Raw genomic sequence first — 26,884 nt, forward strand, 5'->3', positions numbered from 1 at the left:
AATCCACAATTTTGGAATACCAAAGCCAAAGCCTCATTCATTCAACAATTATTTACTGAGTATCCACTATATATAGATACTCAGACACTTGGTCAGGCCTCGGGAATACCATAAGAATAAAAGTCTTATTTTGTAAAGTTTACAGTTCAGTGAAAAAACACACACTAATAAACAATCATACAAATAAATGATATACTGCATGGTATAGAGGAAAAGTAAAGAATACTTACAGAAGTAAAAGAACCTTACTTACTAATTGTGGGCACAAGGAAGGCTTCTCTCAAGAAATAATCTATAAACAGAATCTGAAGGGTTGGGTGGTTTAGTTGCCAAGCTGCATCTTCTTGTGGCCCCAAGGACTTAGCCTGCCAGGCTCCTCTGTCCATGGCATTTTCCAGGCAATAATACTGGAGTGGGTTGCCATTTCCCTCTCCAGGGTATCTTCCTGACCCAGGGACCAAACCCAGGTCTACTGCACTGCAGGCAGATTCTTTACCAACAGTAAGATTTAGAAGCAAGGACTTGCAAACAGGAAATTATTATGCATGAAGATTTCAAAGAAGAAGAAGATCACCTCACAAGAGTTGAGGGGAAGAAAAAAAGACCTGTAAACAGAAATGAAAACTTGGTTCACAACTCCTAAAACATATGTATTGGCAATCCCTTATTGGAAGAGACTCTCCAAGACGGCAAAGACCTCAAATACTGCCCTAACAGAATTTAATATGGACTCCAAGTTTTCGCAAACAAGTTGAATAGTAACAATAATAACAGCTTGTATTGAGTAAGAGAATAAAATAGGAATCCTTTCCTCCTAAAATGCTTAATCAAGAACTCAAGAAACTTTTTTTTCTTTACAGGTCTTTCTCCTGCCACCTACACTTCCACTAAATGACTCTATGATGACTAGACTCTTCTACTTGATCAACAAACAGGTATAACAAAAGATGGAGAAAGACAGGATTCTACTGCAAGAAATTATTAAAGTTAAGCAACTCTCTTTCTCAGAAGTTAATCGACAGCTGGGAAAACTCTGTACTGAAGAATAAGAATGCCCTTAGCTGCAGCTGCATTTATACACAGTGCTTATCACTAACAAAAGAAAACATATTGTATACAATACTCCCAAATCACTATTGTTGGATCTTGTATGCTTTGAGTTAATCTTCTCATTGTGATAATAAGCCTGACAAAACTACACATCTCTTCCTGGCCTTCTAATGTTATTAACTCTCCATCAACTGACATATATTTACAAAAGAGCTAATTAAGAACACAAGGATTTACAAACACAAAAATCTCTTACACATTATGTGGAAAAGCACAAAATAAAATACTGCATCCAAACTGATTAAATTACATAAAGATCTATGTATGTATACTAACAATAAAGAAATACTGCCACAAGAGAAATGCTCACTAGGATCTTTTTCTGTGCAAAAAATGTAAATGAAGAATAATATTTTTAAAAATGTAAATTGAAGAGGAAATACATTTTCATTTCCCATTAAGAGGCAAAACAAACATTACATTTGTGTTTAAAATGTATTAAACAGAGAAACAACTACATCTATTTATGATTATCTTAAATTAGTAAATGGCATTAATACTACTGTAAATAGTGGCCAAAATTTGGCTGTTCAGTAACAGTGATGATTTACTCGTCACAGCTCACAACCTAGCTATTTGCAAAGGTTTTAAAATAAGAGTCTTCACTGTGAAGAACATATAGTTATTGTGGGGGGGAGGGGTGGCCAGGGGGAGGATGGAAGCCCAGAAAACTAATCATCATTGCTTTAGCTCAACCCACATGCCTGTTCTTAAGGGTATCCATGGCAGCAGTGATGCAACATGCCTACCAAGCTCACCATGCCTACACAAGTGGGAGAGAGGGGAGGCGGATGATGAAAAAAATTCACTTGAAAAGGTGTTTTAGTATTAACACGATAGAATTATATCAACTATATTGATAGACTTAAAAAATACATATAAAAACATAAAGATCTTCAAAGATCAGAAAAGCAAGGAAAGACTCAAGGGGGAAAGAAAACACTGCAGCACTTCGGCTGAGAAGAAAAGATTTTTACTCTTCCTGCTGTAGCTATTGGTTAAATATGTTCAAAGAGTTTTATTTCTAATAATAGAAGAAATCATTTTAATTTAGCTCTTTCAAAAGTAACTACAAATATGTTTTAGGCTTCCTAATTTCCATCCTGCATCTTTTCTATTTTTAACAGTTACATAATAAAAACTTATTAAAACTTTTATGTATTGATTCCATACAATTTTTTTAAAATGGTAGCTCTCTTTTGCTTAAACAGGATCAAATATAAGACTTTAAAAATCTATCAAGAAAGACAGGGCAGAGAGAAGATAGACCATTTCAAATAACCTATAATATTAGAAATAAACTATTAGAAATATTAGATATTCTATAATATTATTTTGTATTAATAAAAATATTCTATAATATTAGAAATAAAAGGTAAAGTGAATGAAATGATGAAAGGTAAATCACAGAGAGAATCAGCCACAGACCATCATGAAAAGAACTTATATATTAAAAACAAAAAAACTAGACTAAACCTGTGTCCCAGGCTTACTGCCTTTTAAACACTCTTTAAGAATAGTTTGATAAGACAGTTTTACATGGAAGACATAAACAGAATGGGAGCAGACAATAGGCATGTTAGTATCTGACCAAAACTCTTATTGTTTGACTATAACTTTGAACAAGCAAACAAAACTAATTTCTATTAGTTTTCTTGCTTTTCCTCTTGCTGTGAAAAATAATTCACTATATAAGAACAGACTGCAGATTTCACAAATTTACTGATTCTTTTATTATTGAATGTAATTTAAAAATCTCAACAATTTTTGTCTAACAATCACTGTGGCATCATAAGTTTATAGAAACCCCCCCAAAATAAATTATTCCATATTTTAAAAGCCAATGTATAAATTTTAAATGTAAGCATCTTGAATCTTACACAGTCACACAGTGTCCACAAACTGGTGCTCAGAAATAAAAGAAATCAAACTTAGAACTTAAGTGAAGTATGTTGCACTTTGAGGATAAATGAGGAAAACAGACTTTGAAATAAATAACTTTAAGGAGTTCTTGAACAAGTGTAATCATCTTAAATCCAATCAACATCTTTCCAAAGGCAACACAATCAGAACTTTACTATTCTCCTTTAAAAAAAATTTACTATATTTGCAATAAATAAAAAAGAGATTCCAGAAAATGTTCTCAAATGAGTTATATTTTCAACCAGTACGACATATGGGGACAGAAAAAAAAGTAGAGGGGAAAACTTTGAGAGTATATTTAGAAGATATAATTAGGGCCCTATAAACCTTTGCTGTTGGGAGAAAGCCTTTCTATAAACCACAGGGAAAAAATATCCATTTAATAAACTACTTTTAGCTATCTGAAACACACTTCAGAATATTACCTTCCTAAAGGAAATAAACTAAGCATCAAATGGATTCAAATTTCAAATATATAACAATGGCTACACTTTATTTTTTAAATATATTATACACAAAAAAGTCTCTCACGGTCTGTCACTAACAAACATAGAAAGCATACTGTATCTTACCTTTGTAGTTACAATGCACAGGCAATCCATTACTCTACCATTACAATACTTAATACATAAAGCAGTTTATTGCAAGCTATAAGTTGCCTATATGAATAAAAAATAAAAATAAAGTTGTGAAATAAAACCACTGATGAAAAGTTATAACTGTGACAAGATCTCTCCAGGATCCATTCTTAGAGGTAGCCAATTTCCTACTACCTGAAATACAGGAAACCAGAATGTGTCACGTGCCCTACAATCTTCTTTATGTAATCTATATTTGAAGAACTTGAAATTATCCCACAAAACACTGTGGCAGTCGTCAGGGTTTATTCCACAAGAGATCACTGCTGCTTCAGATGCTATTTCATTAATCCCTCTTTTAAAGATATGAGGTTGACAGGGAGTCATCTGATGAAATGTTCCACAAAGAGGTTTCCCCGATATAAATTTAAAATTCCTTCTCCTTGTTTGCTACTGTTTGGATATTCGAAAAGAAAAAAAAAAAATCACTAAAAAGTAAAAAAAAAAAAATTGTAAGCAAACATTTCTTCCACTAAACCATTTCAGCAACTGCAGCTTGCAAAGTAATGACTTTCTCAGGCAGTAATGAATGGAATATTCCATGTGGTATTTTTGAGAAGGGGGGAAAAGAAGAATAACATGCAATAATTTAAAATATTATCTCTAAAACTTACTTCTTTTCCCTTTAAGAAAAAATGGTAATACTAACATTTACCAATGTAGTCAGATATTAACTTTAGTGCCCCACTAAATCTATTTCACTTAATCGCTTAAAAAAAAAGCCACCACCACAAAAAGATAATTGTAACTAAGTACCATTTCAAACTCCTCAAGAAGACTTCGTTTTTAACCCAGATGTAGCCTAACTTTGTGAATTCATGTCCTGTCCTCAAATTCATTGGAAACAGAGCTAGACAGGCTGACAGGGGACACGGCATAGTGCTGCAATTGGCTTTTGAGTTTCCTAAGTTTGCAGTCACACTCCCCTGTCAAAATGTGTGATAATGAAGAGTATTATCTGCAATTTCTGTCCACAAGGTTTCCTCATCATCAACAGATATTATAAATTGCCTCAAATTCAAACAAGTGAACTGTTTCCGTTTGCTTTTTATGTCATGGGCTGCATCAGCAACTTTCACACTAAACCGAGTTTCATTATAAAGGATTATGCAAAAGAGTTAACACATGTATGTCACTTAGTACCTGTCACATCATTATTGTTATTACTATTATTGATTGGCTATTAGTTGACAGCTTTTTGTTTCAAGTCTAATACACCTAAGACAGATCCAATGGGATTTTATCTTGAACACAGTCTAATGGGACTGTTGTAATGATTAACACACAGCACTTAAAATAATGCCAATCTTTGTAAGTGCTCAGTACAAATCAGTTACAGCTATATATCTATATACATGCACATGCAACTATAAGGCTTGAAGCGTAGGCAGAAGTAAATTTCATCATTGGTCAACATATCCTTTCCTCGGGAATTACCTGCTCAGTTAGAGACTGAGAGAACCCACTTTTTCCCACACACCCCAACAATCATTTGCTCTCAAGACAAAAAAGTAAAGCCCACTCATGGGTCATGATTCCTTAAACAAAGTTTACCATTTTAGAAAGAACACTGAAAACATCATAGGTAATATCTAACTATTAAGCGTTACAGACGGTAAAGCAGCTGCCTACGACGTGGAGACCCGGGTCCGATCCCTGGGCTGGGAAGATCCCCTGGAGAAGAAAATGGCAACCCACTCCAGTACTCTTGCCTGGAAAATCCTATGGACAGAGGAGCCTGGTAGGCTACAGTCCATGGGGTCACAAAGAGTCAGACACGACTGAGCAACTAAACTTTCTTTCTTTCTGTGAGGGAAAATAAAGAGCTTTGTGAAATGCTTTAGCTAGTTTCTCCCTTAGTCTTCTGTGTAATTTTTATTATCTATTAGTATACTCTAGAGAGAGAAGGTATTCCTAAGTTTGGCAGACCTCCTAACAGTGGAGATTGAAAATCACTGTATCAAGAGTCAGAAAAAGTGCTTCAGTCCATTAAAAGAACTGAAACTATGTAACTTTAAGTAGTCATATTCTTAGGCAAATACAGATGAAACTTCAAACTGACTCAATTAACATATAAATATTTAACAACATATTATTAAAAATATATCTAAAATACTGTTTTATTCTACTCACATTCAGAAAACAATTTTGGGCAAACTTCACATTCACCTTATATGTTAGGGTCATGATTATAACTACAACCACTTTTTAAAATTAATTCTTCATTTTGCTCAATTTCATTTCCATCTAAGTTGTTTAGATACAGCACTTTTAATACATGTATTAATATATCACCTTACATATCTCAAATCACTGTTAGTACCTATTCACATAGTTACTAATTGATTTTCCCTATTTCTCAGCATGTATTATACTAACAAATTTTTCCTATTTGTTTTCTCAGTATATATTATAACTTCTATAATATAACCTCTTACTATATTACTCTTTAGTATACTTTTTAATTTTCAAAAAAAGCTTACATATACTATCCAATACCCACAGTTTTTAAGGTCATACTCAGGAATGATTATTTAATCTGTGTTAAGTTCTACACTCACTGCATCTTTTACAAACATCCAAACTGACACTGATTAAGGACATTTCAAGTCAATATATTCTTCTTAAATAGTCATTTGCTGTGAAAAATATTGATAATTTATAAATTACTTTGTAATATGAGCAACTTTAGAGGTTTCAAATACAAGCCTTTGGGATGGCAACATCTCACCTAATATTCAGGCACATAAGATATTTAACAGTATTTTAGAATATCAATGGCTGCCTATATAGGCAATTGTTTCCAACCATAATAGAATAATAGGGAACAGTTTAACTCTCCTACCTTCAAACAACTAAAAAATAAGACAAATAAGGAATAATGATTTTCAGGTACTAAACAAAAGTCCCATAAATGCCCAGAAACTGCCTGGAAAAAGTTTTCACATTGCAGCAGAAGGATGGGGAAACTAAACAAAGTCCCACAATCTTAGATGAGGAGCCAGAGTTGAGAATTAAGGAAGGTCAAGGTGTCTAAAATTCACAAATAAGAGTACCAGAGAGGAGAGGTGCATAGCATGAGATCCACAGATCTGCAGAGTTCTTCTTGAGTATTTATTACATCCATTAGTCATATATATAAGGAAACTTGAGGCTGAGGAAAGAACCCCAGGTGAAACAATCCCAGAACTCATACAGGGCTAAGAAGAATGGAAAAACTCATAATATACAGGCTCTGGGTGGAGTACCCAGAAGAGTACTGGGACAAAATTAACCCTATACTGAAGGCTGCTTGGTCCCACTAAAAAAAGACTGAAAGCAAGTTTCAAAAGGAGCAAACTCTTTCCAAGTAATTTAACTGTATTCCAAAACAAATCTCAAGAATATTTAAGGGAACACAAAAATACTGAAGACCTGAAAAGGTAAAATTTATAACATCTGCCAAATCTAATTTTAAAAATTCTCAGGTATACAAAGAAGAGGTAAATATAACCCGGAGAGGAGAAAAGACAATCAACAAAAAGAACCCAGACCTGCAGAAACAAGACTAACAGGCACCGAAAACAAATTTATGGTTTCCAAAAGGGAGTGAGGAGGGGGAGAAGGACAAACAAATTAGGGATATGGGATTAACAGATACAAGCTACTAAACATAAAACAGATAAGCAACAAGAATTTATCTGTACAGCACAGGAAAGCATACCCAATATATTATAATAACCTATAATAAAGTATAATCTGCAAAAAGAAAAAAGAATCACTATGCTGTACACCTGACACACAATATAAATCAACTATACTTCAATAAAAACAAATAAAAATCCAAAATGACAAATGACAGAATTAGCACTCAAGGATATTTTAAAATTATAAACCTATCCCATATATTCATGAATACAGAGGAAAGCATGAACATCTTAGTATATGTGCTGCCAAGGCAAGCACATGCATGAACATCTTAATGAAACATGGAAAATAAAGAAGGAACCAAATTAAACTTATAGAGATAAAAATTCAAATGCCTTAAAAAAATTGATTAAATGAGATTAACACTTCAGAAAATTAATGAAGTGAAAACATAACAGAAACTGTCCAAAATACAACACATAGAGGAAAGAAGACTAAAAAAAATTAATCACATCAATGAGCTATGGGACAAATTCAATCAACCCAATAAACACCTGTTTATACAGTCCCTAAAAAAAAAAGAGAGGGTAACAGAAAAAAATATTATTGAAATAATGGATAAAAACTTTCCATATTTGGCAAAAACTACAAACACAGATCCAAGAAACTCCACAAATCCCAAAGACGTGAAGAAAACTGTACAACGGAAAGTGTAAAGGAATGACAAGTACCAAACTCAGGACAGTGATTCATTCCAGAGGATGAGGCAGAGAAGGTAATCAGGATGGAAAATAGAAGCTCGTCAACTATATAACACTTCCTTTTCTTAAGCCAGGTAACAGGTCCATGCATGCGTGCATCAGCTGCCCAGTCGTGTGCTACTCTTTGGGACCCCACTGACTGTAGGTCCTCTGTCAGAGGGTCCTCTGTCCATGGGAATTTTCAGAACACTGGAGTGGGTTGCCATTTTCCTACACCAGGGGATCTTTCCAAACTAAGGATTGAACCTGTGTCTCCTGCATTGCAGGCGGATTCTTCACCTGCTGAGCCATCATGGAAATCCCTAGATAACAGGTACATGGAGATTCAAAATAGTCTCTTCAGATTTCTGTGTAACTATAATCTTTTTTTTCTAGTAACACACAAAAAGAAGATAATCAACAAGACAGTTGCCAAGAAAGACAAAAAATTATCAAAAACAGATTGTAGCAACCACCACCAAAAGAAATCAGGGAAGGTAAAAAATCCACCTGCCAATGCAGGAGACGTGGTTTCAATTTCAGGATCAGGAAGATCCTCTGCAGAAGGAAATGGCAACCACTCCAATTCTTACTGGGAAAATCTCATAGACAGAGGAGACTGGCGGGTTACAGTCTATGGGATCACAGAGAGTTAGACACAACTCAGTGACTGAGCATGAGCAAAGGGCTAGTGACACTGAAGAGGGATTTTGTTCTTTATCCTTTGCTACACTGATAAATTACTGAGTATGCAACATTTTAATAAAAACAGTAAGATTATTTTATAAATCTACCATTTACTGAGCACTTCATTTTATGTCAGATTGTGATTTAAGTTTTACATAAAATACTCCACCTCACACACTCTCTTACAGATGGTGGTAATGGTAAAGAATCCACCTTCCAATGCAGGAAATGCCAGAGCGGCGGGTTAGAGCCGTGGATCAGGAAGATCCCCTTTAGTAGGAAATGGCAACCCACTCCAGTGTCCTTGCCTGGAAAATTCCGTGGACAGAGGAGCCTGGCAGGCTATAGTACACAGGGTCGCAAAGAGTCAGACATGACTGAGCTTGCTTGCACCACCACCATCCCACCTCATACATAAAAGCACCACAGGAAGGGAGTTCTGTTTTCATCTCCACTTTATAGATGATGAAACTAAAAACAGTTAAGCACTCTGCCCTATATTTATAATGTAATGCAACAGATCTAAACACAGACATAGAAGAAAATTCTTACAGAATGATATACAGTTCTCATTTTAAATATATAAGAGCTAAATATACTCATTAACATACAGAATTAGTTGAATAAATATATATCAAATGGTTAAAAGTGGTTGTCTCAATGGAAGAATATTTTAAAAAGGACTGACTTTCAACAATGTACACCTCTATGTACATGTACGTTTTAAGATATACCTGAATTATCTTTGTAATCAGAGATTTTTTTTTTAAGTTAATAACTGAAAAAGAGATAGCAATTCCTGTGGGAAAGCGGAATCAGAAGCCAGGTTACACTGCTGGCTTCAGCAGCACATATACTAAAATTGGAACCATACAGAGAAGATTAGTATGGCCCCCGCGCAAGTATGACATGCAAATTCGTGAAGCCGTCCATATTTTTATACCTATGGCTGATTCATGTTGATGTATGGCAGAAATCAACACAATATTGTAAAGCAATTATCCTTCAATTAAAAATAATTAAAAAAAATAAGCCACATTACAGAATATTGGGAATAAGAAGGAAAGAAAGGAAAAATATAAACTACTTTTCTCAAGAAACTTAACTAGGAAGAGAAGGAATACTATAGGGTCCTACTGAGAAGAACTTTTCCTATTTGTCTGTTTTCTTTTAACGGAATCTTTGAACGTATTTATAGGGTAAAGGGAAAAAGGAAACAAAGGTCCAAGAGAGGAAAAGATTATAGATATTACATGAGGAGTGGAGAGAATGAGATTCCAAAAGATAAAAGGATCAAGAGTGCAATAGATGCTTTCAATATTTATCTGAGACAGTGACTTTCATATAACTGAAAACATATTTCTATAAAGTTGGAAATTTCTGCAGTGAGCATGTATTACTTTGGTAATCCAAACAAATGGGGAGGGTTATTTTAAATATCCATACACTTTACTGGGAAAAATTATATATGCATTTTATTCCAACTCAAAATCTCCCCATTTTTCACATTTGGAGAAACACAAGGGGGAGCTTGTTTAAAAGCATATGAGGTGATAGTAATGCTCTAATACTGAAGATGGTAACAGATGCAGATATATGGATAACAAATAAAATTATTTAAATGAGTTACTGAAAATGTCTTATAATCAAAACTCATAATTTAAAACTAACTGGGGATGCCTTCCTGCAGAGCATGAATCTGTAACTATTGTGGTACACTTAAGCTTTAACAGATTTTTATTTTCTTAGTAACTATAATATTTTGCCAAGTTTTCTCCGAGATTAACAGCTTGGCATAATATGGCAGTTGTTCCACTTCTCTCATAGCATTTCATTATATTTCACTTCCATTTCAAAGTTATTATTTTAGTGGTATATCCTTCAGTTCTAGGACTAGCATCTACCACTTAAACACTGAAATAAGATTGTCATAGATATAAACATAAAAATATAAAAATTACATAACAGTGAATAGAAAATAACAGCATAGTGGTCATCAAAATCACTTGCAGAAACATAATGCACAAGTCACTTAGTACACACACCTGTCAGCTTTGGTCTTGATGAAACTTTTAAATTACAGGGTCTCTAAGGGTTGTGCATTATTTCAAGTTTTATATACTCACACGACTTAAAAACTGGAATTAAATGAGACAGCACTGTAAATCTGGTGGCAGAGAGAGGGATTCAAACTAGGGTCTCCGGGATGTACTGAGAGAGAGATATTGTGCTAGAAAAATAGAATATTAGGAAGAAGGATAAAAACCTTGAGGACACTGATGAAGGACAGAGGAAGACAGGCTGAGCACCAATACAAATGATTATCAATTACTCTGAAGGCAGGAATTCAAAAATGTGAAAAAATTATGAAGCTGTGCTATAAAATTTGGTCAGCTGTCTTCCAAAGTTGTTCTTACCAAAGGAAGTTCTTACCAAAGTTCTTAACAAAGTAAGAACTTACCAAAGAAAGAACTGAAATGAAGGTCTGCATTAGGGATTGAGAGTTACAGGATACATGGTACCAAAGATAAGTACTGAATTTGAATATGGACTAACAATAGCACTATTGTACATACTACCATTGTATCAACTTTAAATTTTTTCAGTCTGCTAATTGTATACTAGATGTTTATAGGGAAAGTCATATAAAATAAATACCTTTTTCACTGGAGAACTGTGCTGAAATATATAAGGCTAAAGATCTTGCCTGCAATTTGCTCTCAAATGGGTGAGCAAGAATAAATTTTAAAAGTCTGTGTACACAGGTACAGGAAACAAGCAAATGTGACAAAATGACAACTTCACTATTCTTGTAATTTTCCTGTGTAGATGTACATTTTTTCAAAAGAATAAAACTTTTTAAAAGAGAAACTGGAAAAGAGTCCAAAATAACAGTAAAATATAAGTCCTATAAGAAAACTACAAAGTGCTACAGGCATTCAGAAGGGATTTGTCTCAGAGAAAAGATGAGTGAAGATCTCACATGGACGGTTTCCGAATTGGGTCATGTAAGATGGGTAAAGTACAGACATTCCAATTGGAATATACATACCAAACCACTTTCAGAAGCCATTGCTACAGACAGTAATTTCACTTCCCTATGTTGAAAGTGTCAGTCATCATTCAGTCATGTCTGACTCTGCAATCCCATGGACTACAGCCCGCCAGGCTCCTCTGTCCACGGAATTCTCCAGGAAAGAATACTGGAGTGTGTTGCCATTCCTATGCTAACTACATCCTATGTTTTTTCTACAAACTAGCCTGTTGTGTTTCTGTCTCTATTAAAATTACTCTTGTTGTTCAGTCACTCAGTTGTGTCTGACTCTTTGTGACCCCAAAGACTGCAGCACGCCTTGTCCTTCACCATCTCCCAGTTTGCTCAAACTATGTCCATTGAGTCGGTGATGTCATCCAACCATCTCATCCTCTGTCATCCCCTTCTCCTCCTGCCTTCAGTCTTTCCCAGTACCAGGGTTTTCTCCAATGAGTCAGCTCTTCGCATCAGGTGGACAAAGTACTGGAGTTTCAGCTTCAGCATCAGTTCAGTTCAGTCGCTCAGTAATGCTGGACTCTTTGAGACCCCTTGGACTACAGCATTACAAGCTTCCCTGTCCATCACCAACTTCTGGAACCTACTCAAACTCATCTCCATCAAATCAGTGATGCCATCCAACCATCTCATCTGTTGTCCCCTTGTCCTCCTGTCTTCAATCTTGCCCAGCATCAGGGTCTTTTCTAATGAATCTGTTCTTTGCATCAGGTGGCGAAAAGTATTAAAGTTTCAGCTTCAGCATCAGTCCTTCCAATGAATATTCAGGACTGATTTCCTTTAGGATGGACTGGTTGAATCTCCTTGCAGTCCAAGGGACTTCTCAAGAGTCTTCTCAACACCACAGTTCAAAAGCATCAATTCTTCAATGCTCAGCCTTCTTTCTGGTCCAACTCTCACATCCATACATGACTACTGAAAAAACCATAGCTTTGATTAGACAAACCTTTGCTGGCAAAGTAATGTCTCTGCTTTTTAAAAACGCTGTCTAGGTTTGTCATAGCTTTTTTCCAAAGGAGCAAGTGTCTTTTAATTTCATGGCTGCAGTCACCAACTGCAGTGATTTTGGAGCCCAAGAAAATAAGGTCTGTCACTCTTTCCACTGTTTCCCCTTCTATTTGCTATGAAGTGATGGGACCGGATGCCATGATCTTTGTTTTTTGAATGTTTGAGTTTTAGGCCAGCTTTTTCACTCTCCTCTTTCACTTTCATCAAGAGGCTCTTTAGTTCCTCTTCACTTTCACTGTAATAAGGGTGGTATCATCTGCATTATTGATATTTCTCCTGGCAATCTTGATTCCAGCTTGTGCTTCATTGAGCCTGGCATTTTGCATGCTGTACTCTGCATAGAAGTTAAAAATAAGCAGGGTGACAATATACAGCCTTGACATACTACTTTCCCAACTCTGAATCAGTCTGTTGTACCATGTCCAGTTATAACTTCATGACCTGCATACAGGTTTCGCAGGAGACAGGGAAGGTGGTCTGGTGTTCCCATCTCTAAGAATTTTCCATAGTTTGTTGTGATCCACACAGTCAAAGGCTTTAACGTAGTCAATGAAACAGAAATAGATGTTTTTCTGTAATTCTCTTGCTTTTTCTATGATTCAACGGATGATGGCAATTTCGTTCTTCGGCCTTTTCTAAACCCAGCTTGTAAATTCAAATTACTCATTTTTCTCTTATTTTATTAACTATAGTGTGGTATTTTTATTGTCTAGTAACAAATCCAATTACTAAGCAAGTTTATTAAATTAAGTCAAAGAAAAATATCTGCCTTAAAGTCTGAAATTCTAAGTTCTAATCTCAGTTTTTCCAAATGATAATAATATAAGTTTAGGCAGTCACAACATCCCTGAATTACAGTTTGCTGAATTTTAAAGCAAGTATCAGCTCCAAGTACTAAAGACCAAAATCTGACTTAACTCATATATATTAGGAGATTACTAGTAAGCAAGAATCCATAATCCTGTAACATCTCAAAATATAGTAATGCATGTGAAGGTGCCCTTTAAAACTATGTAACTTGAAAACAAGGTTTTTATAATCCTTTCCTATGGAATATGTGAACATTTTTTTTAAGAAAGGAAGAAAGAACACAATGTACCAATTTAAAAATTAATATTATGTTTAAACCAGTAATGTTTCTCAAATTTTATTTTACTAATTTCAATGCAAAAGACTAAAGATAAGCCTCTGTCACCTGCCTCTTTACTCTTACATACCAAAAATAATACCGCAAACAAAAGGCATTCAGATGGAACAGAGAAACAGAAGTCACTATTCTGGCTGATTCTAGGTCTGAGGCAGTGAAAATTCAAAATGAATTTGGGAAAACCGTGAGCATGCAAGAACATGCTCAAAGACAAATGTATACGCATGTCAAAAGGGTATGGAGAGGTCCCTTCAAGAGATCCTCCACATTTGGAGTAATCTGAGTATCCAAAGAGTAGTAAATGAAATCTATATGCAGGTCAAGAAGCAACAGTTAGAACTGGACATGGAACAACAGACTGGTTCCAAATCGGGAAAGGAGTATATCAAGGCTGTATATTGTCACTCTGCTTATTTAACTTATATGCAGAGTACATCATGAAAAATGCCAGGCTGGGTGAAGCAAAAGCTGGAATCAAGATTGCCAGGAGAACTATCAATAACCTCAGATATGCAGATGACACCACCCTTATGGCAGAAAGCCAAGAACTAAAGAGCCTCTTGACAAAAGTGAAAGAAGAGAGTAAAAAAGTTGACTTAAAACTCAACATTCAGAAAATTAAGATCATGGCATCCAGTCCCATCACTTCACAGCAAATAGATAGGGAAACAATGGAAACACTGAGAGACTTTATTTTAGGGGGCTCCAAAATCACTGCAGATGGTGACTGCAGCCATGAAATTAAAAGACGCTTGCTTCTTGGAAGAAAAGCTATGACTAACCTAGACAGCATATTAAAAAGCAAAGACACTGCTTTACCAACAAAGGTCCATCTAGTCAAAGCTTTGGTTTTTCCAGTAGTCATGTATGAATGTGAGAGTTAGACTATAAAGAAAGCTGAGTGCCGAACAATTGATGCTTTTGAACTGTGGTGTTGGAGAAAACTCTTGAGAGTCCCTTGAACTGCAAGGAGATTCAACCAGTCCATCCTAAAGGAAATCAGTCCTGAATATTCCTTGGAAGGACTGATGCTGAAGCTGAAACTCCAGCACTTTGGCCACCTGATGTGAAGAACCAACTCATTGAAAAAGACCCTGATGCTGGGAAAGATTGAAAGTGGGAGGAGAAGAGGATGACAGAGGATGAGATGGTTAGATGGCATCATCAACGCGATGGAGATGAGTTTGAGTAGGTTCCAAGAGTTGGTGATGAACAGGGAAGCCTGGCATGCTGCAATCCATGGGGTCGCAAAGAGTCAGACATGACTGAGCAACTCAACTGAACTGACTGAACTGAGTAACTGAAATAGACTGCAAACACTAAATAAGTAACATCCTTCAGTCCATGGTGATAGTTGGGTTTTTTTAATAGTGATAGTTTTATCCAGAAGACCAAGAATAAAGTGTGGGTGTAGGGCTATTTAGTCACCTTTGCAGGGGACCATCGTACAAACTACTCTAAAAACTAGTCATAAAATATAAGCTTTATCCTATCTTTTTTAGGAGAAACAAAGTTTCAACCCTAACTGATGGGGATAAGTACTTTTTACAGAAGAACACCAACTAATAAATACAAATGGAATGATAAAATTAGAAAGGATAATCAACACGTTTTGAAACTTCTAATGGAATAAGTGATGTAGGCAAAGATCACTAATGGGCAAATCAGGTAAATATTAACTCAATACAAGGTGCTAAAGTGCTACCCCCATACTTAATAACTACAAAAAGAAACTCATAACTGTACAAGGAGGATCTGGAGGTCACCACCCCTAAGTAATCATACTTAATTATCACAAGTGCAACAACCTGATATTTTATGCTTCCTGCTGTGACGCAATCTGAAGTACCATATATCATTACGAAGTCTGTTTACCAAAAATGAGTCTAATCAACCTTGACATCTAACTTCTGTTATCAGAAATGTAAGACTTACTGAAATGACTTAACATGAAAAAACAGACTGCTAAACAAATATACAATATGTGTTATACTATAAGACAACTGGCATGGTCTCTTCAAAAAGTCATTTAAAGCGGTAAAAAAAAGATGGGGAGGCCATTCCTCTAGATTTTAAGCAAGTAAAGACAATGTACCAGCTTTGGTGTGTGCCCTCCTGACTCACTGCATTGCCTGCCCCTAGACTTTCACATCTGCTTTTCACCCTGAGCCACCCTGGCAACACCTCGTGCCTCTGGCCTGTCGTCCACAGTTCACCCTCTCACCTCCTTACCTGCAGCTTTCCTGTAAAACCAAATACCATATCCCCTGCTCCCACAAATCCACAACCCTGAAGTGCAGGGGAACTGATGGTCACCAGAAGCCAGAAGATAAATTCTCTATGGCTTCTCAGAGATGCTATACCCAAGATTCAGCAATCAGTCACACTTAGTGGCAGGAAGCATCCTTGTATTAGTTTTTCCTTATTTCCAGCTTATTCACCTTTTCCCTTACTTGTGCTCCCTAGGAGTGAATGAACTCTCCAAATAAAGTACCTAATAAAGCATTAGCTCTCTGCCTCAAGTTCTGTTATCAGGGAAATTCAGATAAAGATTGACTTGATCAGATTCAGTACATGAATCTTAACTGGCTTTTTAAAAGTCCTAAGAGATAGATCAGAATCAACTGTGGATTGGAGAGATAATTTAATAATATTTATTAACTTTCTTAGGTGTGATAATAGTTGCAAGGTTACACAGGAGAATGTTTGACTATTCTTACTCACAGGAGATATATGAAGTTTTTACAAGTTAAGTGCATGATGTCTATGCCTTATTTGCAAATAGATTCCCCAAATACCATACAGAGAAAAGGCAAATGTTATAAAATATTAGTAAATGTTGACTCTACGTGAATGTTTGTTGGTCTATTCTTTTCATTTTACAAAATATCTCATAATGCAGTCACTTAGCAACTCCATTATCACATATATCCATCCTTAATTGGATTACTGAAACAGATTCCTAACAGGTCTCTTGCTCTACCCTTACTACAGTGAATTTTCAACAAAACATCTTGAATGATCCTTTTAAAGGTTAGGGTAAACGATGCCACTCCTCTGTCAAAAACTTTGCAAATGCTTCACATGATCTGCCCTTGTCTTCCACTCTGACCTCATCTCCCACTGCTCCTTACTCACTCTGCTCTAGCCCCACTGGCCATACTGCTATTTCTCATATATTCCAGCCTTCTTCTTGCCTTGGTTTTTACACTGGTTGTCCCTCAAACATTGCATTAACTTCCAATTCTTTACACAAGTATCACCTCAACCAGGCCTACCATAAATACCCTATTTAAAATTGCAAAGCATCCCCCCCCACACACACAATCTGGCATCCCTGTTCCTCTTAATCCCCTATTCTTTCTTTCCTCTCGTATCACTTATCACCTTCTAAGCTACTAGATAAATGCAATAGGTACTCAGTATCTGTTGACTTAATGAACTGACATTCAAAATAAAATGACCAGTGACCAAAGAAGAAAAGAATTCTAAAAGATGAGTGGAGAAACATTCAGTGGCCAACCAATTTGGGATTTCTGAGTCTCATGACAGATTTCCTACTTCATTCTTAGAGGAATGGAAATCCAATGAAAGGTAATGATATAATTTGCATTTTATAAAGATAATCTTGTAAATAAACTGGTCATAAATTCAAAAAGGGAAAGTGCGAATACAGACAGGTCAAGAATTTAGGCCAAAAATGAGGATGGTTTAGACTACAGTGGCAAGAATGAGACATATTGGAATGCTGATTCATGTGAAACTTTGCAAATTGCAGCACAAATTAGATATAAATGTGAAAGCCAAAATAAAAGCCTCTAACAAATAATACAGTAGAATATCTTTATGACCTAAGAGTTGGAAAACACTTCAAAAGGCACAAAAAGCATTAAGCATAAATTGAACTATATAAAAGAAATCTTTATTATTAAAAGATTGTACGTGATAATTAAAAGACTAAAAAGAATGCTTCAGAGTGGGGAAAAAAATACATATTACACATATACCTGACAAAGCAATCATTCCAGATAGAGACCTCCTACAAATCAGTAAGACAGAAAACATAACTCGGCAAAAAGTGTGTTAAAAACTTGAACACTTCAAAAAAGATAGCAAAATGAACAGTAAACATATGAAAAGATGTTTGTTATTCTTGTTAATGAGGAAGTGCAAATACAACTATGAAGTACCAGTACACATCTACCAGAATGGCTGAAATTATTAATAAAAAGACTAATGATAACAAGTGTTGATAATTACATGAAAAATGAAACTTACTTTGCACAGTAAGTTTAGTAACTTACTTTGCACATAATGTAATTGTTAATAAATGTTATATTTTATAATATATATTAATTATATTAATAAAAACAATTATATTATTTTACATAATTATATAAATTATATTAATAAAAACATTATGTTCTAAAACTAAACATATCATTTTCACAATTAGGTGTATATGCAACAGAAACACATACACAGGTGCCCAAAAGACATACACAGTTCTGCTGTGTTATTCTAAAAATGTAAATTTGTTCCAATGCAACTGATCTATTAGGGAACAATATGAACAAAGAACAAATTTCACATTTGCTTATGCACAATCCAATCTATGAGAAACACTAGGTAAGGACAGAAAATTGAACCCAGATGGAAAAAGACACATAGGAATACAAAAAATGTACATATTTCAGGCTTTGAGTGTTATGAGTCACATTGGTGGTGTAACTTCTCATCTACTTTCAGATAACTCTCTCCACCAGCACTTCACAATAACTCACAAGCCTCAACCAGGACACACACTCCCGTATCAAGCAAGATTTTTTTTCATGGTAAAATGTCATATATATTATAATTTATGCATTTCTTAATCATTTAACATTTGCAAAACTGTGCTGCCATTTTCATTACGTCCTTAGCTTTGGTATATGTGGCACTTACATGTTTTAACTTTTGAGTCCCCCATTTTCTAAATACATAAGCCCTGTGATTTTTATTGAACACCTCTGCAAAGTATGGTGATTTTTAAGAAGTTAAACACTGTGCTATGGCAGATATAACCATAAAAGAATATCCAAAGCAGCACTAACCCAAAACTAGAAACAAGTCGAATATTCATCATCAATAGAATGGATAAATATAGTGTGGTTATATCATACAATGGAATATTAAATAGCAGTAATAATGGAAAAACTTCAAATTATGAATGAAATTCACACATGAAAAAAGATACAAGAAGCTAGAGTACATAATATATGAATCTCTTAATATGTAGTTTTAAAAGAGGCAAAACATATATGGTGTTAGAAATTAAGAAAGCCCTTTGAGGAAAGGGGAGTAGGTAGTGAATACAAAAGTAAGAGGGAGATTTGGGGGGTACTGGTATATTTCTTTTTTAAAATTAAAATATAAAGGACATACTATAAAATTCACCAAATTTTAAAGTGCACAATTCAGTGGTTTTTAGTATATTCACGGAGTTTTGCAACTATTATCACTGTCCAATTCCAGAACCCATTAGCAGTCATTCCATTTCTTCCCCCTGACTTGATGTATTCACAATGCAGTAATTCATCAAGCTGCTGCTGCCACTGCTAAGTCACTTCAGTCATGTCCAACTCTGTGCGACCTCAGAGACGGCAGCCTACCAGGCTCCTCTGTCCCTGGGATTCTCCAGGCAAGAGCACTGGAGTGGGTTGCCATTTCCTTCTCCAATGCATGAGAGTGAAAAATGAAAGTGAAGTCGCTCAGTTCAGTCGGTCCAGTTCAGCTGCTCAGTCATGTCTGACTCTTTGCGACCCCATGAATTGCAGCACACCGGGCCTTCCTGCTCCATCACCAACTCCCGGAGTCTACCCAAACCCATGTCCATTGAGTTGGTGATGTCATCCACCCATCTCATCCTCTGTGGTCCCCTTCTCCTCCTGCCCTCAATCCTTCCCAGCATTAGGGTCTTTTCCAATGAGTCAACTCTTCACATGAGGTGGCCAAAGTATTGGAGTTTCAGCTTCAACATCAGTCCCTCCAATGAACACCCAGGACTGATCTCCTTTAGGATGGACTGGTTGGATCTCCTTGCAGTCCAAGGGACTCTCAAGAGTCTTCTCCAACACCACAGTTCAAAAGCCTCAATTCTTCGGCACTCAGCTTTCTTTATAGTCCAACTCTCACATCCAAACATGACTAATGGAAAAACCATAGCCTTGACTAGACGGACCTTTGTTGACAAAGTAATGTCTCTGCTTTTAAATATGCTATCCAGGTTGGTCATAACTTTCCTTCCAAGAATTAAGCATCTTTTAATTTCATGGCTGCAATCACCATCTGCAGTGATTTTGGAGCCCCCAAAAATAAAGTCTGACACCATTTCCGCTGTTTCCCCATCTATTTCCCATGAAGTGATGGGACCAGATGCCATGATCTTAGTTTTCTCAATGTTTAGCTTTAATCCAACTTTTTCACTCGCCTCCTTCACTTTCATCAAGAGCTTTTTTTAGTTTCTCTTCACCTTCTGTCATAAGGGTGGTGTCGTCTGCATATCTGAGGTTATTGACATTTCTGCCGGCAATGGCCAACTCTTCGCGACCCCATGGACTACAGCCTACCAGGTTCCTCCGTCCGTGGGATTTTCCAGGAAAGAGTACTGGAGTGGGGTGCCATGACCTTCTCCATTCATCAAGCTATACATTTATAATTTGTGGACCTTTACATATGAATATTATATAGTACTTCAATAAATGTATAAAGTTACTGTTTAGAGAACTTCAGATTAAACCTGGTAGACTGAATATATGCTTTAACTCTACTATTTCCTAACTCAAATTAAAGCAGGTGGATTATTTTACAGCATTAAATACAAGGTCAAACAGAAAGGGAAAAAGAGATATCCTCCCTATATCACTGAGTCAGGTAATTTCACTCCCATAAAAATGAACTTACAAGGGCTGAAAAGGGGGACCAAAAGATAGCACAGACAACTGAAAACAAGACTACATTACTGAAAGTGGATGCCCTGTGTATTTTTGTTCTATTGTTGTTCAGGTGCTAAGTCATGTCTGACTCTTTGTGACCCCATAGACTACAGCACATCAGGCTTCCCTGTCCTCCACTATTTCCCAGTTCAGTTCAGTCACGTCCGACTCTTTGAGACCCCATGAATCACAGCACACCAGGCCTCCCTGTCCATCACCAACTCCCGGAGTCCACCCAAACCCATGTACGTTGTGTCGGTGATGCCACCTAACCATCTCATCCTCTGTCGTCCCCTTCTCCTGCCCTCAATCTTTCCCAGCATCAGGGTCTTTTCAAATGAGTCAGCTCTCTTCACATCACGTGGCCAAAGTATTGGAGTTTCAGCTTCAGCATCAGTCCCTCCAATGAACAACCAGGACTGATCTCCTTAGGATGGACTGGTTGGATCTCCTTTGTCCAAGGGACTCTCAAGAATCTTCTCCAACACCACAGTTCAAAAGCATCGATTCTTCTGCGCTAGCTTTCTTTATAGTCCAACTCTCATATCCATATATGACTACTGGAAAAACCATAGCCTTGACTAGATGGACCTTTGTTGACAAAGAATATCTCTGCTTCTTAATATGCTATCTAGGTTGGTCATAACTTTCCTTCCAAGGAGAAAGTGTCTTTTAATTTCATGGCTACAATCACCATCCGCAGTGATTCTGGAGCCCAGAAAAAATAAAGTCAGCCACTGTTACCACTGTTTCCCCATGTATTTGCCATGAAGTGATGGATGGGACTGGATGCCATGATCTTAGTTTTCTGAGCTTTAAGCCAGAAAACTCATTTTAGAATGCTGAGCTTTAAGCCAACTTTTTCACTCTCCTCTTTCACTTTCATCAAGAGGCTCTTTAGTCCTCCTTCACTTTCTGCCATAAGGGTGGTGTCATCTGCATATCTGAGGATATTGATATTTTTCCCGGCAATCTTGATTCCAGCTTGTGCTTCTTCCAGCCCAGCGTTTCTCATGATGTACTCTGCATATAAGTTAAATAAGCAGGGTGACAATATACAGCCTTGATGTACTCCTTTTTGTATTTGGAACCAGTCTGTTGTTCCATGTTCAGTTAGAACTGCATAGAGGTTTCTCAAGAGGCAGGTCAGGTGGTCTGGTATTCCCACCTCTTTCAGAATTTTCCAGTTTGCTCAAATTCATGTCCATTGAGTCAGTGATGCTATCTAACCATCTCATCCTCTGCTGCCCTCTTCTCCTCTGGCCTTTAATCTTTTCCAGCATCAGGGTCTTTTCCAATAAGTCAGCTCTTCGCATCAGGTGGTCAAGGTATTGGAGCTTTAGCATCAGTCCTTCCAACGAATATTCAGGGTTGGTTTTCTTTGGAATTGACTGATTTGATCTCCTTGCAGTCCAAGGGACTCTCAAGAGTCTTCACCACCACCACAGTTTGAAAACATCAATTTTTCAGTGGTCGAACTTCTTTATGGTCCAACCCTGACATTCGTACATGACAAAAACCCTAGCTTTGACTATATGAACCTCTGTCGGCAAAGTGATGTCTCTGCTTTTTAATATGCCATCTAGGTTTGTCATAGCTTTTCTTCCAAGAAGCAAGCATCTGTTAATTTCAAGGCTGCAGTCACTGTCAGGAGGGATTTTGGAGCTCAAAAAAATAAAATCTGTCACTGCTTCTAACATTTTTCTCTTCTATTTGCCACGAAGTGATGGGACCAGAGGCCAAGATCTTAGTTTTTTGAATGCTGAGTTTTAAGCCTGCTTTTTCACTCTCCTCTTTCATCCTCTTCACCTTCTGCCATTAGAGCGGTATCATCTGCATACAGGAGACTGTTATTTCACCTGGCAATCTTTTTTTTTTTTTTTTAATTCAATGTTATCATTTATTTGGTAATTATGAGAAGTACTGAGTGTTAGATCCTAAGACATGAAGACACCAGCTCACATGCAAGCATGCATGTCATAGCCCGGAGTTGGGGTACGCCTTGGTGGTTGAATGCTGTGTGTGTGTGTGTGTTAGTTGCTAAGTTTTTTTTTTTTTTTAATGATTTTTTTTTCTTTTTTTTTCCATTTATTTTTATTAGTTGGAGGCTAATTACTTTACATCATTACAGTGGTTTTTGTCATACATTGAAATGAATTAGCCATGGATTTACATGTATTCCCCATCCCGGTCCCCCCTCCCACCTCCCTCTCCACCCGATCCCTCTGGGTCTTCCCAGTGCACCAGGCCCGAGCACTTGTCTCATGCACCCAACCTGGGCTTCATCTGGCAATCTTGATTCCAACTGGTGATTCATCCAGCCGTGCATTTCTCATCATGTACTCTGCATATAAGTTAAATAAGCAGGGTGACAATATTCCTTGATGTACTCTTTTCCCAATTTTGAATCAGGCTCTTGTTCCACGTCCAGTCCTAACTGTTGCTTCTTGACCTGCACACAGGTTTTGCAGGAGGCAGGTAAGGTGGTCTGGTATTCCCATCTCTTGAAGAATTATCCAGTTTGTTGTGATCCACACAAAGGCTCCAGCGTAGTCAATGAAGCAGAGATGTTTTTCTGAAATTCTCTTGCTTTTTCTATGATCCAATGTATGCTGGCAATTTGATCTCTGGTTCCTCTGCCTTTTCTAAACTCAAGTGTATATCTGGAAGTTCTTGGTTTACATACTATTGAAGCCTAGCTTGAAGGATTTTGAGCATTATCTTGCTAGCATGTGAAATGAATGCAATTGTGCGGTAGTCTGGACATTCTTTGGCGCTGTCCTTCTTTGGTACTGGAATGAAAACTGACCTTTTCTAGTCCTGTGGCCATTGCTGACTTTTCCAAATTTGCTGGCATATTGACAGTAGCACTTTCACAGCATCATCTTTTAGGATTTGAAATAGCTCAGCTGGAATTCCATCAGCTCCACTAGCTTTGTTTGTAGTGACGCTTCCTAAGGCCCACTGGACTTCACACTCCAGGATGTCTGGCTCTAGGTGAATAACCACACCATCATGGTTATATGGTCATTAAGACCTTTTTTATATACTTCTGTGTATTTTTGCCACCTGTTCTAATCTCTTCTGCTTCTGTTAAGTCCTTACCATTTCTGTCCTTTACTGTGCCCATCTTTGCATGAAATGTTTCCTTGATATCTCCAATTTTCTTGAAGCGATCTCTAGTCTTTCCTATTCTATTGTTTCCCTCTACTTTGCACTGTTGAAAGCAAAAGGCCTTATCTCCCCTTGCTAGTCTCTAAGAGTCCTGCATTCAGTTGAATGTATCTTTCCTTTTCTGCCTTGCTTTTACTTCTCTTCTTTCCTCAGCTATTTGTAAAGCCTCCTCAGACAACCACTTTGCTTATGGTTACTGTTTCTTGTACAGTGTTACAAACCTCTGTCCATAATTCTTCAGGCACTCTACCAGATTTAATCCCTTGAATCTATTTGTACCTCTACTGTATAACAGTATTATTATAGTATACTATATAGTATGTAATGGTAATTCGTCACCTGTACTGTATAAAGAATTTCTTTTTAATCTACCTAAATTAACTCTTTATCACAGAGTCACACTATACTTTTTGATCTGCAACCTACTTTCAATCATTTAATAACATATAGGAGATACAGAGACTTGTATTTTTATGCCTGCTACTTTATACTGCATTAAGTAGCTGTACAATAACATGTTTATCCAGTTTCTTACTGATACTCATTTAGATTGCTTTGTTTTTTTACCAATATTACAAGTAGTATTGTAATGAACATACATACATATATTTTTAATATATATTAATAGTTTGTGAGAGTCCACCTATGACATACACTGGATCAAAGGATATGAATATTTACTGTCAAGCTATTTTTAAAAATTGTTATACCACAGTATTCTCCTACCAACAGTATAAGTTTCTGTTTCAAAAAAAAAAAAAAAAAGAGTTTCTGTTTCCTCATATTTAAACTTTGACAGTCAAGTTAGTGAAGAATATTCTGTTAATTTTTTTTAAGTTACATTGAACATCTCTTCATAGGTTTATTGGCCCGTTTATATTTCTTTTCCTTCAAACTGCCCATTCCTATCCTTTGGTCACTTTCCTATTGAATTTGGCCTTTTTCTTCTTACTGACCTATAAGAGGTTTCCTGAGTTAAAAGGGTTAGAAATTCATTCCTTTTTTTATACGTGATGGAATTTCTTCCCAGTGTATCATTTCTTATTTCTTCATTGTATCTTTCAAGATACAGAAATTCTACAATCAAAGTTCAAACAATCAAACACTGTAAAGTCCACAAAGAAATTCTACAGAGTCAGTAACCTTCTCTTTGAATTTTTCAAGATTTTCTTTGTTATCATGTTTAGAAAAGCTTTCACTCTATCCAAAAATGATTTAAAAGTTTGTTTTCATGGTTTTTTTTAAACCTTTGAATCTTTGATCCATTTGAAATGTACTGTATCATCAGGAACAGGATTACCATAGACTAAATGTATCCTTCTCCAAATTCACAGGTTGAAGTTCTAACCCCAAATGTGACAGTATTAACAAATGGGGCCTTTGGGAAGTGATTATGTCTCCAGAGTAGAGCTTTTGTGAATGGCTTTAGTGCTCATACAAAAGAAACCTCAGAGAGCTTCTTCACACCTTCTTCCGTGATGAGGACACAGCAAGAAAATGGTCACTGATGAACCAGAAAGTGAGATCTCACTACACAGTGAATCTATTAGTGCCCTGATCTTGGACTTCCCATTCTCCAGAACTGTAAGAAATAAATTTGTGTTATTGATAAGCCACTCAGTCTATGGCATCTTGTTTGAGCAGACAAAAAGAAGGTGCATGCCCCCTCTGTTGGAATTTCTCTTTAAATCAGGCAGTTTCTCCTACTTTTGCATTTTGCTTCCTTTCAAATATTCTTCTCCTTACAATCTCTAAAAGTAATTGCTCTTATTTTAGAATGGATATGTTTTTATAAAAATGACACATGCTCATTATTTTTAAAAAGTAACAGAAAAGTACTAAGAAGAAAAAATATCCCCATCACCCACAATCATTAATATTACACAAACATTTCCAAACATCTCACTAGGCATATGTTCAAAGTAAAAGAAAGATATACCAAAGCCAAAAAAGGTTATAATTAAATGGAATACTAATTAAATGAATTAGTATTACTAGGCATATGTTCAAAGTAAAAGAAAGACATACCAAAGTCAAAAAAAGTTATAACTAAATGGAGTACTAATTAATATTATGATACTAAGTAGTACTTTAAAAACAGCATTAATTCTTATTTTATTACACCAGAAGAAATAGAAGAAACACAATCACATGGCTACATATTAACTGACAAATGGGAATCTTGCAAGAGTTAGATCAGATATCAACAGTTAAAAAAATAAAAGGGCAAGAAAGAAAAGTGGATAGGTGCTTTCCAAGACAAAAATTTTTACTTTAAGAGAATAAGAGAGGCAAGCCCAGGTGGAAATTGATCAATCTCAAATACTTTGCAAAAGTAACTCTTTAAGATAGTCCTGCAAAAGCGAACACAAAGTGAAAGAGACAAGATCATGATGCACGCCATTTTGTCTGAAAAAGACTACCTTATTTTTTAACCCAAAAATTAGGGCACTGTGTAAAAATACTCTTAAGTTTTTATATAAGACAAAATATTTTCATAATTTTCATTTTTTTCAAGTTATAGTCCAATAAAAACTTTTGTTTGCATTTGTTTAAATTTGAGTCAGCGGATTCTCTTCAGCTGGGTAAACCATGTGAGGTGAATTAAATGATCCAACTCTCTTTTCAGTCCCAAACACTGTGCCCCTAAGAGTCTAAAGTAGGAACTGAAATAAGAGATCAAGCTACAGGTCACTTAGACATGTTTTCCGTCCAAATGAAGCATAAATGGATGGCTAACATGAGAACATCCCTTCCTTCTTTCCCTCAAAATAAATGAAATCAAATCTCAAAATATGCCAAGCTTA

At 36.2% G+C, this 26,884-nt stretch overlaps 1 protein-coding gene and 1 non-coding gene across 17 annotated transcripts in view; one reads left to right on the forward strand and one right to left on the reverse strand.

Moving 5' to 3' along the window:
* DLG1 (discs large MAGUK scaffold protein 1) overlaps positions 1-26,884 on the reverse strand; it is a 267,402-nt gene that overhangs the window by 216,103 nt on the left and 24,415 nt on the right. Inside the window, exon 1 of one of the 16 annotated variants that reach the window (XM_020887886.2) lies at positions 3,606-4,109. The exons of the other annotated variants lie outside the window; for them this stretch is intronic. Coding sequence (XP_020743545.1) covers positions 3,606-3,635 — 30 coding nt within the window. The 5' untranslated portion in view covers positions 3,636-4,109. Of the gene's footprint in view, positions 1-3,605; positions 4,110-26,884 lie in introns of those variants that run through there. 16 annotated transcript variants of the gene reach the window in all.
* On the forward strand, positions 9,559-9,664 carry LOC139034892 (U6 spliceosomal RNA). The gene has a single exon (XR_011487470.1). It is a non-coding gene; the product is annotated as a U6 spliceosomal RNA (small nuclear RNA).

The sequence above is a fragment of the Odocoileus virginianus genome, chromosome 4 (assembly GCF_023699985.2).
Source record: "Odocoileus virginianus isolate 20LAN1187 ecotype Illinois chromosome 4, Ovbor_1.2, whole genome shotgun sequence".
NCBI lineage: Eukaryota > Metazoa > Chordata > Mammalia > Artiodactyla > Cervidae > Odocoileus > Odocoileus virginianus.